The sequence below is a fragment of the Monopterus albus genome, unplaced genomic scaffold (genome assembly GCF_001952655.1).
Source record: "Monopterus albus unplaced genomic scaffold, M_albus_1.0 scaffold150.1, whole genome shotgun sequence".
Lineage (NCBI taxonomy): Eukaryota > Metazoa > Chordata > Actinopteri > Synbranchiformes > Synbranchidae > Monopterus > Monopterus albus.
The window spans coordinates 1,336,773-1,351,003 of record NW_018128030.1 but is presented as its reverse complement, the minus strand read 5'-3'; the positions used below and the strand labels follow the sequence as shown (position 1 = coordinate 1,351,003).

General features: G+C 40.6%; 1 protein-coding gene across 2 annotated transcripts; it reads left to right on the top strand.

Moving 5' to 3' along the window:
- The first annotated feature begins 770 nt into the window (after positions 1 to 770).
- Positions 771 to 14,227, top strand: LOC109968461 (capZ-interacting protein). Of its 2 annotated transcripts, none has more exons than XM_020614752.1 (6): positions 771 to 910; positions 10,045 to 10,128; positions 10,307 to 10,378; positions 10,877 to 10,945; positions 11,769 to 11,981; positions 12,669 to 14,227. In XM_020614752.1, exons 1-6 carry the CDS (start codon positions 905 to 907, stop codon positions 13,098 to 13,100), a joined length of 876 nt encoding a protein of 291 aa, XP_020470408.1. In that variant the 5' UTR covers positions 771 to 904; the 3' UTR covers positions 13,101 to 14,227. The 2 variants fall into 2 exon arrangements, with proteins under 2 accessions (XP_020470408.1, XP_020470407.1); XM_020614751.1 differs by having other exon boundaries at positions 10,042 to 10,128; positions 12,669 to 14,226.
- Positions 14,228 to 14,231: the final 4 nt, after the last annotated feature.

Genomic DNA, 14,231 nt, shown 5'->3' with positions numbered 1-14,231 from the left:
ACCTGATGGAGTCTGCAAACGACCTGAGACTGGGACGGAGATTTGTCTTCCAACAAGACAATGATTCAAAACATAAAGCAAAATCTACAATGGAATGGTTCCCAAATAAACATATCCAGGTGTTAGAATGGCCAAGTCAAAGTCCAGACCTGAATCCAATCGAGAATCTGTGGAAAGAACTGAAAACTGCTGTTCACAAATGCTCTCCATCCAACCTCACTGAGCTCGAGCTGTTTTGCAAGGAGGCATGGGCAAAAATTTCAGTCTCTCGATGTGCAAAACTGATAGAGACATACCCCAAGTGACTTACAGCTGTAATCGCAGCAAAAGGTGGCGCTACCAAGTATTAACTTAAGGGGGCTGAATAATTTTGCACGCCCAATTTTTCAGTTTTTTATTTGTTAAAAAAGTTTGAAATATCCAATAAATTTTGTTCCACTTCATGATTGTGTCCCACTTGTTGTTGATTCTTCACAACAAATTACAGTTTTATATCTTTATGTTTGAAGCCTGAAATGTGGCAAAAGGTCGCAAAGTTCAAGGGGGCCGAATACTTTCGCAAGGCACTGTACATTTTAAAAGTGACTTACACGCAGCCTAACAAGCTACCTGTGTCTGCCTCCACCATCACCCTGTAGAAACATTTTATAATGTGGGTTTTATTTTGAAAGTTTTTAGCAGGAGTTGTATTTTTCTTAATCCGAACCACCTGACAAGCCTGAGGCATCCAAATGCGCGTAAAAGTTGTCCGCCCCTCCTCCTTGTCCATGAAGCAGAGTTGGCTCCACATATAAACACCTCTGCGCTCCTCAGGCTCCTCACTACCAGCACGCACTTTGCTCCAAGAGGCTGACAAACACAAAAGAACAAACACGAGGAGACGGTTTGTGGCGCACTCCTCAGGATGGAGGTAAAAGATTTGTGAATGAGCGTAGTTTTCTGTTCTTTTAAGTCACTTGAACAGAAGTTTGAAACGCGTAATGCGGTTTTGTGCAGCCACACTGGCTGCAATGAAAGCATTACATCATAGGAGCACTTTGAGCGACTTTCTAGTGTTTTAATGCTCTGTGTTATTTCTGTGAGATGTCAGGGACGGACAAGGCTCTGGCTGTGCAACAATTTAACCAAGGATATACTGATATGATCATGACATTGCTTTAGTATAAGTGGACTTATGGAATATTAGGCTATGTGCACTTGTAGTTCTGCTGACAATAAGTAGAGTTTGCTATGAACACTGTTTAGGAGTCTCTTTGCCTTGACTTTACTATGTAAGATGATTAGGCCTTGTTATATTTTAGTTGCCGGTGTTGTTTGTATGGTGTAATTTTTGTTGACTGTCGGTGCAGACACACACACACACACACACAGAGGTCTCAGCATAAAGACACACCAAAGCAACAGATTTTTGTCTCTGTATGTTTGAGCTTTAGGCTTTAAAAGAAGGTTTTTGATAAAACCTCATAACAAGTAACCGCAGCTTTAGAGGAAGGAAATGAAGCTGCCAGAACATCTGTCATGAGCCAGTGTCTGTGTGCTGTGATGAGTGTGTGTGGAATAACGTACTTCTTTATGGTACAGGAGGACTGTCTTTGCTCTTCCACTCATGTTTGCAGGTTTGTGGTCTTCTTACCACGAAACAAGCTGTTCCCTCAGACTTATAATATTATTCTCCAGTATGTAATGTCATGTCATGTGGGGAATAGGAAGAGAAACTCCTATTTCCCCCCCACAGCACATGAAAGAGCATATTGGTAATCTGCCACAGAGTTATCTCTCAACTACTTACGCCACTCTTCTTTAGGCCAGTTCACTTTAGATTAAAGACCATATTTGACCGACCTGAGCACTGGTCTAAAAACAGGCCTGTTGTCTTACCTGTCAGTTTTGTACCATCTTGCACTTTTTAGACAGTATGACCAGCTTGAACACTGGTCTAAATAATGGGCCTAATGAGCAGAATGTCTTGTTTTATACATCTCCGAGTCCCTATCCAACAGGCGGTTCCGTTTGGCACTAAAGATGTGTGTACCAACACAGAGAAGGTGCTCACATGTAGCATGGTAAGGAAAAGGTTTTAAAAATCCTTTCAGTGTATTCAGAAAGGTATTTCTGTTCATGGTTTAGGTAAAACCATGAACCATTTGTAATCTGGCTGTGCAAGGGTGTGTTGCTACTGTTGATGATAACATTTTGGTTTTGCTCCCACTTATTGATCTGTCACTTCCTGTTTGATTTCCCCTACCAGGGAACCGTCTGACAACAGAAATGAATTTGGGCAAAATAGATCAGTTCTGTTAGAACAGTTGGGAAAGAGACGGTTTCATCTGCTGCAGCCTCAGTTTGATAGGATGGATGGATTGTATTTAGTCTAAAGCACATGTATCAGCCATTAAACTGGCCTGTAAGTGTCTCACTGTCACTTTTATTCAAACCCAGGTTTTCTCTGTGATGACATCTCATATTAGTGGTGCTGGGTGTTTTTAGCAAACATTGGTTTAAGCCTTAAGACGTGAGCAACACATGGAAATTCTTACATTTTGTTTCCTGTGTTAGAATGATGACTTCAGTAGACAAACTGGAAATTCTTTGCACTCTTGTATGTGTGTATTTGTGTGTATGCACCTGAGGGTTCCTACTTTGTGTTTGGGTTGTGGAGTGGGGTGGAGTGGTTTTCATTTGAGGAAAAACAACCCCACAGAGGAGTGAGTATTTGGGACTGCCTTGCCAACCATATGGTGTGCACATTTATTATATAATTCATGGTAATGTTAAGAGACCAGTAACACAGGAACTCAGTCTGCACCAGCCAGCCATTTCCTAATGACATAGTCGCAGTGAATCAAATGAGAAGCATCTTGGAAGTTCTGTGTGATTATGGCAGGGTTAAGAGCATCCACTGGTGCAACGTTCTCATCTGTTCAGATGCAGCCTGAGGTGTTTGCTGAGGCTGTATTTTAAGCCTTTCATTCCAGGATGAATGGCTCACTCTGTCCTGAACATAAAACAGACACCTAACTAACCATAAAGCACAAGTGGAATATAAAGCCTGTGAATCTTTAGCCCATTCTCTACGTCGCTGGCTGAATCTCCGTTCAGTTCACGCTGTACAGTGGAGTATATAAAGTGTAAAAATATTTCCTTATACAGTTCATTAAAGTCCTGTGATTAATAGGCTGCTGAGTGTTAAATGAAGAGCACATAGTGATGATATGACAAACCACCAGTATCTTGTGCGATTTGTAAAAGCTCAGATTCCACTGATGCTTCTTGATGCATTTTTGTAACACCCTGCAAGATGTCTCACAAGGAAAAAATGTAATTGCAAAATCAGTTGGAAACCATAAGCAAACTGCAGGAAGTGTACAGTTTTTGTTCTGCAGAACCTTCACATTTTCACTGTAGTTACTGCAGTGTGTCTTCACTGTATCCCCACTGACAACAGCAACAGTGTGAAAAGTAGAACTAGTTTTGTGCGAAATAAACTTTAGTTGATCCAGTAGTTTGCGCCTTATGTTCTGTCTGCCCAAATGAAGATGCAAATGCACTTGATATTGCTATTCTGTTGACTGCGGTGTGCATGAATGCATATCAACAATTAGATGTGGTAACGTGTTGTCACAGTGCCAAACTTTCAAAATAAGGCTTGAAAATGTTTTATCTGGTAGGACATTAACATGTGAAGGAGACACACAGCGTGCTTTGGTTGACAGAGACTAAATGTAAAAAAAACTCAGAGTGGTAATTCATCTTGTTCTGCACAGAGAACGATGATGAGTCAGCTTTTCAGCCGGCCCTTACAAGCAGGTGATGTTTAAGCAGCTTCCTGTCTTTAGAGGCTGCCGTGAGCACAGACTAGCTGACTGAGGCATGTAAATTGTTTGCAGTAGATGTGCAATACCCTGAGATTAATCTAAAGGTAGCTCCTTATTTTATAGGTCCACTATTTCCAAATAATTTCTGGAAAATTTCCATATAGTTTGGTAGCAATTGATTTTTTTTTTTTTTAACTCGATAATTACTGTTCAGATTTTTATTATTTCAAATGTTATTCTTCATTTATACTGAACTGCAGGCCTGTTTGTAGACACACTTGCGCATGTGTAGTTCGCCTTTTGTTCTCTGAATAAACGCCTTAGGTTTGTGCTAGCTTAGCATTTGGAAAACAGTTTTTGTGTAATTATTTGGAAATAAACTGGAATGATCAGACCTGTATAATAAAGTGTTGGCAATCTAATATAGCATGCTGGTTGTGTTGTCTTTACTCTCTGATCTGTTACCTGTTTTTACATCTCTATGTTGTTTTAAACTACTTACAGTAATTCAGTTGAAGCTTTGCTCATTTGAGGATGTTTGCAGCTTTACAACCAATGAAATGGTTTATAAAGCCTCCTTCAGTTTCTCACTGTAGTTGCTTTTTTTTATTGCGGAGTTGTTGTTAATCTTTCTTTAAACATTGTTTTTATTTGCTGCAGTTACAGGAACACAAACTAGTACTGCACATGCAGTGGGTTATTTTCTGAGTCATGTTATCAGCGATGAGGTTGTGTCAGATGCTGCCCCTTTCTGTTTCAATCCAAAGTAATGCATGGGGTAGAGAGATAGCCAGGGTGGTGGTAACTACAGAAGAGATAGTGAGGAGGACACAGTGATCTGTGCAAGGAAAACACACATGCTGTTGACTTTCAAGGTTTGGCTTAGGTTTGAACAGGTCAGAGAGGCAGTCTGAGCCAGGCATTAGGGTGAGCTGGCTAGGACATCTGCAGATTGTCAGACATGTTGAATCTTGGCAGCATAAAGTCTACAGATATGAGATACAGATTTTGAGAACATTGAACCACTCAGAGGAAACTACTACTACAAAAACAATATCATCATGACTTTAACTTACTCCCAGATCTCTGTGCTGAGCAGTTAACCCATAATGCCTGCACCTCCTCAACCACCCGCTTCTAAATTTGGCATCTAGCCATGCTCTTTATTTCCTTTTTTGGCAGAAAGGAGTGCAAACACAAAGAGTACTGCAAGCTGCTTGAACTTGCTTTTTTTTTCCCCCCAAAGTCAAGTTTTGAATCTTCACTTAAGGCAGCTGTGTTTCAAGGTTGTGTTTTTTTTTTTTTTACATCCTAATCTAGATTATGAAAAAATCACATTTCCTTATTTGCTCATTTAATGTGTGCAGTATTGCAACATCCACCCCATTTATATTCATGATAAAACCAGAAACACCCCTCTGTAAAATTGTTATTAATGTTACACTACTTACTTTATATACTGTCAGGGAGCTAAATCAGCAACAAGTTCTATAACCTCATCCTGTTAATTGTACAGACACATTGCATATAATTAAGTGTGTTTATATGTAAACTCTTGATCTGACCTTCCACATGTGTCACTCCACATTCCCATATTGCAACAGAATCTTTGATCCAAAGTCTTCCATGGATGAACAAATTCTCTGGCACTCTGTGCAAGAAGCAGCATTGTAACGGGAAACGAGCAGGGCTTCGCTGAATGAAGTCATCCCATGTCTATGCTGCTCAGCTCGCATGTCAGCCAGCTGCTGCATTGTCCATATGGTTTTTGTCTTTGTGATTTCTGGATCAGCACAGATGAAAATACCCCAACACCATGTAGTTTAAGGACACTGTGGAATTCCCAACAAATGCTTGTATCAGAGTTTTCTGGATTAGTTTCAAACATTTGGAGGAAGTACTCTCTGCTGCTCTGTTTACACTTTCGATATCTTTGCTTACTCATTATTCAGTCTCCATTACCACATCTTCTCACTGCACAGCAGCTCAGATTATCTTAAACAGGCTGTTGCAGTACTGACGTATCACAGGACGTTCTGGCTCTCTCATTGTATCTCATTTCGTCATAAGCTGTCAGTTTATATAGCAACTCTCAAAGGTTTCCTGGGGTCATAATTTGTTTGTTGTTGTATTTGATCATATTTAAGAAAATGACATTTTGGCGTTTTGGACTCTGCTTTTTGTTCTCAGGTTTTCTGGATATATTTCCCTTTTTCTCTCAGTGTTAATTTCTTTTCAGATTTGTTTCTCCACCCTGCAGCCCTAGTCTGTGTCTGCAGCACCTCCCATTCCCCATGAGGCAGTGGCAGCAATGGAGTGTGTCCATTTCCCTCATCCCTCTGACTGATGTCCTTCTGTAGTGCGCTTTGAATTACACACAGCACATATGAAAACACACATATTGTGCCGTGAGGGCAGTGGAAAAGTGCGATATTCAGATGAGGTCTAGTCCAGAAACACATCATGTTTTCCTGGAAAGGCAGCGAGTGAGAAGGTGCCTGTCTGCTCTCTTACCACTTGACAAGAGGAGGCAGAAGGGAGCTGCTCACTGAGGTGGTTTTCCCCCTGGCAGAACATGCTGACTTGTGAAAACAAAGTCTGCAGACTCAAAATAAAGCCATTATGCTTTGTGAGCTTATTGAACAAGATCTTGTTGAATAGCAGTGTTTTGGTGCACTTTATTTTTCTTCATTTTTTTTCAGATTTCCACTGTGTGGGGCTCACCAGCGGGAGCTTATGAGGACAGAATGATTTCCAGAGAGCTCCATGGTAGATTACATGGCCCGTTGCTCCCTGTTACTGTATGAGTGATTTCATGGAAAAGATTGGACCTTGGAATTTTAAGATTTTTATTATCACAACCAAACATAAAATTTTCTAGTTCATAGCATGAACGATATGTTAAACCTGCAACCTCGGGCATTATTTGTTTTATTTTTTCACCTGTTATATCAAGATATCGTATGTTCTGCTTGACAGGGAAGGTTTTGGGGGAAAAAAATGGTTCTAAAAGAGGAAGCCCAATCTCCTCCATCATTTGAATTTGTATTGTTCAAACTTTTAATGATGTAGTTTCCTCTTAAGGATGTTACTTAGTGGAATAATACAGTATTTTAGGGCAGGAATACATTGGTGTGGCAGTTTCCACGGCCTAACCCGTATGTCAAGCAGATGCTACTGAGACTGGCATCATGCGCTTCTTCTTCACTGCCTCTGGAAAAAGGAATCACAGGAGCCGTCAATAGCAGGCTTTGTGTGATCTGGGTGTGATCTGGGTACGTTCTCTTTCCACGTGCTGGTCATACAGCAAACCTCGTGTCTTCTTCCACAGCCTGGAAATTAAGACACTGGTTCGGGTTAAACTTTAATCATTCAAACACGGCACAGTTCGGGAGACACTAGTCGTCAGACATCACAGTCTGGCTCTTGTGAAAGTCACTCAGATCCTTAGACCTTTCCATTTTTCCTGCTTTTAACATGTCAACTTTCAAGACATGCAAAAGTATTATCTGTGAATTTAACCCTGCTGTATTTTCTCAAATGGCCTGGGGATTGAAAGTTACAAGTTCTTGCATTCATGACATGATAATGATCCAGCATTAATTGACTTTTTTTTAAATCATGCTGTGATATGATGGAAAAGCTCCATATGTTTTTGACAACAGTGTGTAACGTCTGTACTGTTCATGTAACCCTAAAGAATCGCCTGCGTGAAAGTGTTCCAAAATAGCTGATTTCTTTTTAGCATTGACTCTGGACCATTTTTGGAAAACTTCACTCACATGTTTAAGCCGTTTAAGAAGCTGATTTTCCTCATTCCCTTGTTTAGACACACTCAATTGCTCTCGATGCTAGATTACAGTATGTTTCAGATGTGGTCTAGCTTATCCAGGGACTTTCTCTCTGGAGGAGCTGGGGGTTAGAGAGCAGAGCTGTGATCCAGGCTGCCTGCACAGCTCTGGGCCTTTTTCCCATGCCTAGAGCCCCAGAAATAGTGTTTTCTTTGCTCTCCCCTGCAGTGAACCACAGTTTCCCACTCTTCCAGTAAGCGTGGGGTCCCAGCTGAGTTAAACATGCTCAGTACTGATAACCAACCAAAGGTCTTATCTGGTTCACTGAAAAAAATGTGTATCCTTTGTCATCACAGTGAAACTGTTTAAAAGAAACTGAGTTGAACACAGAAAAAGATGTTTAAACAATAAAAAGTCTAAAACAGGCACATTATTACATTAAGAGTTAAAGATTAGTTTACTTAATACTGTATTTTGCATAAGGTTGCTGACAGCACCTTTTGTAAAATGGTTTTAAGCCTGCAGTGAAGGACTATAGTTTTAATGTAACAGTGGAGGTTTTGATACTACATCCTTTTTTAACTTTAAACATGAATAAAGCTGCACCTGTCAGCTTATGCATGCTCAGGTATTTGCACTGAGCCTGACATTATATGAAGAAGCTCATTAAAGATACAGGCTCTCTGTCAAAAGACAGGCACAAGCATATTAATGTATCTGAAATAACTTCTAAACAATTAGGAAGGGAATAGTTAAACTTGCTGAAGCCTTTTGAATGTCCATATAGCTCCATATTCCTTGTATGTTTGAGAGGTCTAGTTCTTCCTGTCATTTAAATAAAGCTGAAAATAAAAACTGAAACCTTGTTTTTCTGCACCCAAAGCACTGGAGCACTGATTTAAACAAAGCCTCACTTCCTTCGCCTGCGTTGCTGTGACTTGAGCGTGTTCTCTGAAGGAGACATTTGCTTTTAAAGGACAGGAAAGAGTTAAACAACCAGAAGTTACAAAATAATGGTGTGGAGGGTGGGTGGTCCCTGGTGATTACTATTTATCACAGACGAGAAGCGAGAGCTCAGGGAAAGGTTCGGGATGTGGATTAGGACACAGAGACAGTGAAGACGAGCATTTACAGAGGCGCTGCGGACTATCGTGGGTGGAGGCAGGGAGGTGATGAGGTCATGTCGAGAACAAAGGGAAAAAAAAATTAAAAAAATAAAGTATGTGATTAAGCTGTGGAACGTGTGTGTTTGTGAAGCTTGGGATATCCATGTTTCATGTTTTCATGGGCTGTGACTCAAACTCTGCACAGAGGAAGGGAGTTCACACCCAGGAAATTGTCAGCTGTGAGGAGGGGCATGAGCTTTGTCAGTGGTCAATAAAAGTAAGTTAGGAATGAGATGTATGTCGCATGAAAGCCGAAGGGAGGAGCAGCATAAGCCGTGACTACGACGCAAGGCATTAAATGTTGACATAGAAATCTGCATTCTCAGCACAGGTCAGGCTGCAAACAAATGTCTCGACCCACTCTCAGTCCAAGTACTTTACAGAAAACTTGCCAGAACCTGGAAGACAGAGTAACACTGGAGCGTTGGTTTCAAGGTTTACATTCCAGCCTGCAGCCATCAGCCAACTTATCACTTAGGCCACAGATATGTGGAGTGAGTTAATGGTCATCAAAGGGCAGCGCGGAGGAGGGAGCTTGGGCAATCAGCTTGGGAATAGTGGGAGAGACGGATGGTAAAGGGGCCAAGAAGTGATAAGTGTGAGGCTGCAAGGACAGGTCCCTCGTGTCACAGGCTGCAGTGTGATGTTGAACAGCTGTGGAGAGAGGGGCTCGCTTCCTGTGTCCGAGCCCACAGAGAAGACACCGGTTCCTCCAAGAACAGCACTGAACCCAACACAGTGGTTGACTGTTTTTGTTGCTGTTTGCATATTTACCCTCCGTGCTCTGCTGACATGCAATCTGTCTACATTCCTCTTGTGAGGGGAGAGAAGTCTAACATTAGAGCATCTCTTTGTTCAGTCTGCACATGCTGCACTTAATAAAAATGTATATTTTAGCTGTGTTTACTGAACATGTCACTCCTCTCTTTAAAATCATTCAGCTTTTGTGCCGTAATTTGTACCATTTTAAAAATGCTTTGCTGTAAATTCTTGGCTCACAGTGCGTTCCTGTTTTCTGGGGATGTGATTTAATATCTCACCTCACTATCTACACAGGGAGTTCAAGGCAGTGATGTCAGAGTGCATGTTCAGTGTGCAAAGGCGGAAGCAAAGATAGTAACAACGTGTAAATTTTTCATTACAAGATACATCTACACAGTACAGTTCATATTGATTAATTGTTTGTTAATCACCTCAAGGGAGGCATTCCAGAATTATACAATTTGATAAACAAAACTGTCATTAATATAATTATTTGTTTGGTTCCAGAAGGACTCTCCATCCAAGCCATCTGTAGCTGAGCTGGCTGGAAAGTTCAATAATCATATTCTACCAAATCCAACCTCAAAGAACGAGGTATTGTACTTTACTTATATGTTGTATGTTACAGAATCCATATAAAAACGGTGTTTAGTTGTCTGAAAGAACAGAACTCCACATTCTCTACATAGCTTTATTTTTATATACATACAGTTAGTGAATGCACTTGTTTACAGGTTTTTATTTACTGATTTCTCCTCCTTTTCATCTGAAGTTGCCCTTTCGAAGAAGACCTCCATGTTCCTTGAAGTTACATCATGAAAAGGATGATAATCAAGAATCAGATGTGAGTTAATTTGTTCTTTTACTTACCCATGGGTTACTCCTCTGGCCTCCTGGCACACAAAGGAAGTCCCCAGAAAACAGACAGTGCATTTTCATTACAACCTCACATTGTACCCTACAAATCTGCGGTTGTTTTTTTTTTTTTTTTTTCTTTCTTGTCTAAAACATAAGAAACGTGCTGCTGTTTTCATTCTCATAAAAATGACTTACAAACAAACCACACAACCAGAGTGCAAGTGTATAGTCTACATCATAAGCATGTATAATAAAAATGTTATTTTGTTATTTACAATATTTATTTAATATTGATTCATAAATAATATTTAGTCTTAATACCAAGGGCCACGTGTCTGTATGTTCCTGTAAACTGTATAATCATAGTACGTATTAAAACAAACAAAAAAGTATCACGAGTTCAGGTCATTATAGCTTTTCATGTTTAGAATGAGTCTTTTGTGACATTGTCCTTCCATTAACTTTTCATTTTGCTATCTTGCAGAAACCTGCTCTCTCCCCAAATTCCTGTAAAATCAAAATGAAGAGCTCAGCCATCATTGAGAAATTGCAGGTTGGTGCAACATGTGGTGAGGGGAAATGGGAAACAAAACAATTGCTAGGATCACAGAACAGGTACTTGTAGGATGTAGCATGTAGTCAGGAGTCTGTATAGTCAGAAGATGTTTAAAGCAGCGCTGCCACCCACTGTTCAGTTTAGACTGCTGCATGAGCTGCTTGCATTCTGAGGAAAAAGAGGATGTGCTTGTCCCTGATGCCACAGTTGGCTCAGATTAATGGGCTAATGGGATCATGGCCCACCCAGCCTCTGGTGAGGCTCTGACTCACCACCATCCATTAGGCCACACACTACTGTAAGCAGCCATGGGACAAAAGGGCTGCCGCTTCGCCCTCTTCCTCCTCTCTCCAGTACAGGTAGGACACTCTGAACTTGAACAGTGGTTGGGGGGCTTGCTCACATTTTTATGTTGCTCATTTCTCAGACTGATCATGACCATGCTGTGACACGTAAAAGGGAATTTCAGGACATACTCCTGGCAAGGGGTTTTTCAAGTATGTGACAGATCCTAGCAGAACAATGTTCTCTTTATTAAAAATTTCAAATGAAGTTACACATTTTAGTGGGGGACTAATTCCTGGGACTAAAGTTTAGTCTTTCTTACTTACATTTCCTAATCAAGTGAATCCTATTTTAAAATAAACCTGATTTGCTCTAGTTTAATCAATCCCCTTTTTTATATATATTAGGCTTTATTTGGATAAATGTCTTTCCAGCTATTAAGGCCATTTTTAAATCATTTATCTTTAGTAGAACAAAACCCATTAAAGAGATTATACTGTAGTGTCCAGGAGTCAGTCTTTTTGTCCCACTGCAGGCCAATCTTGCTCTGTCACCCACTGCTCTGCTGCCTTCATCTGCCTGTCCTGAGGTGAAGCCACATCCATCACCATTGTCCCCCACCATGCCCTGCAGCCCAGTGAGCCCCCTGAGCCCCACAATGCAACCCTCACATCTGTCTAGTGAAGAAGAGGATGCTGTCAGCTTCGACAGCCCTCCTGAAGGCGCCCCGCTGCCGAGCATCAACAAGGTAAATATTAACTTGACAACATTAAGGACAACTGGATCGGTACCATTTGTTACGGTATCTCCTTGTAATGCAGTGGGCCTGGTTTCATAGTGTTACTTCCAGTATTGTGTTTTACAGCATGACTTTCAGAAGGCTGAAATGTTCAGTATTATTCTAGTTATCATGCTTATGATTACAGATCCTTTGTAAGAGTTTTTGATTTGATCATATTTCATATATTTGTGTGGCTGTTTTGCACATTACTTCTGAGTCACTACATCACAAACATGAGCTACTGTCACCTTAAGGTCCCCGAAGTGTTTCTCACGCTATTTGCTGAGTGACCTGTGACATCACAGCTAAACACATGGGCCACATCCCTGTATATGTGATTCTTGGAGGGTGTTTTGCATCTTGTTTAAGTGGGCTTTGGATAAGCTTGCACAAGATGCCGCTATAGTGCATGAGTACTGCTGGAAGGGGGGATTGAAGATGTAATCCCCTTAGCCTAGATAAGAGTCCCTAGAGACCATTTTGTGCAGTGCTCTTGCACATATGCTAACAGTTACAAGAAATCCTTTGGTCATATAAAAGAAATTATATTAAATATAAATGTGTCACTTTTGTAAATTGTAGAATTCTGATTGATTTTTAAAATTTTTGTTTAAAATTATGATCTGCTGGCTCTTACTCATCTTTTCCACACAGACTCGTGTACGGCTATCATTCAAGAGGCGTCCTCCCACGAGACAGCACAGAAGGTCAGCTGGAGATGAGGCGGGAGCCTCTGGGAGCACTCTGTCCCCATGTGAACTGTACAGCCCACAAGAAAATGGAGACAAGGACCAGGTTTTTGACTACCCAGCAGTAGAAGCTAAATACAGCCAACTGAAAGAAGCTGAAGACAAGTACAGGGACTGTGAAAAGACAGAAGATGAGGTAGCAAAGAATGACCCAGAAAGAAGGAGAGCTGGAGAGGAGGAGCAGGCATCAGAACACGCCCAGAGCTCGGAGGCTTTGGAGGAGGTACAGCACCTCTCAGAGCCTTACCCAGCAGAGCAGATAGGGGGCGATGAGACAGAAGAGGGGCAGGAGGAGATGCCTCAGGAGGCATACCCAGGAGGAAATGACTTGGTGTGACCTGTGAAAGTGAAGCAGAAAAATATACATATGAATAAGTTATTCAGTGCTTTAATTAAGATAATTCTTTGATCAATACTCATCAGAAAGAGGTCATCTTTTTAAATTTCTTGCTACTGCTTTAAGTCCCTCTGTCGACCTCTCCAGACCGTGTATAGAACAGGTCTATAAACACTGGAGCATTATGACAAATGGATGTTTTTCTGCACATGGAAATAAGCATCACAGCTGATACTGTATCCATGATCAGCAGACATTTCCTCCATGTTGTACCAAGTCTGCATGACCAGACTTCTGTTTTTATGTTAAATACATTATTTTTTCTTTACTGAGATTTGACACAAGTCAAAGACATTGTAAAGAGTGCACTTCCAAGTCTTTGTTACATACATAGAACTATAAAAATATGCTGAACTATAAAAAAAAATGTGTGTATATATACACACACACTCTCTGTATGTTAGCAGATATAGAAATGTTCAGACAGTATACCAAATCACTAACAATTGCATACTTTGCTTAGTTTGTTTGGATGATTTTGTCTCTTATTTTGTATGCTATAGAATAGCTGAATCACAATGCTACTGTGGAGTGGCTCTGCTCCTCACAAATTATGCACAGAAATTTAAAGAAAATAAACTGCTTCCTTCTTATTTAAAGAAAATAATATGTTACATCTGTACATGTATTGTTGTTATCATCTCCAAAGACTTGCTAAGAAAAACCCTAAATGTGCTGGAAGGTCATCTGTCACATGAGGCCAGATAGGTTTGATATTATATTTAGTAGATGAAGGGATGGTACAAATGTAAATGTGAAAGACCTAAAACATCTAAGGATGTGGTGATTTCAGTTATTTTCCCTGATTAGACCTCCTCCTCCCAGAGCTGTGTCTGTACAAGCTGCACAAACACATTGGTCATTTGTTTGTTTCTGAGGGCATCATCAGCACTATTGTGAAAACCAAGTAAAAGCATAGGCTATTGTTTAAGCGGGTTTTTTTTTTTTTATTTGAACATTGACGGTCTCTACTGGAAACCATTAGGACTTGCAATTCCAGAATTGCAGTAATGGCGAAATACATCTGTGCTCCATTTGGTAGGCAGGCTGCTTTAAGTAAATATTTATTCA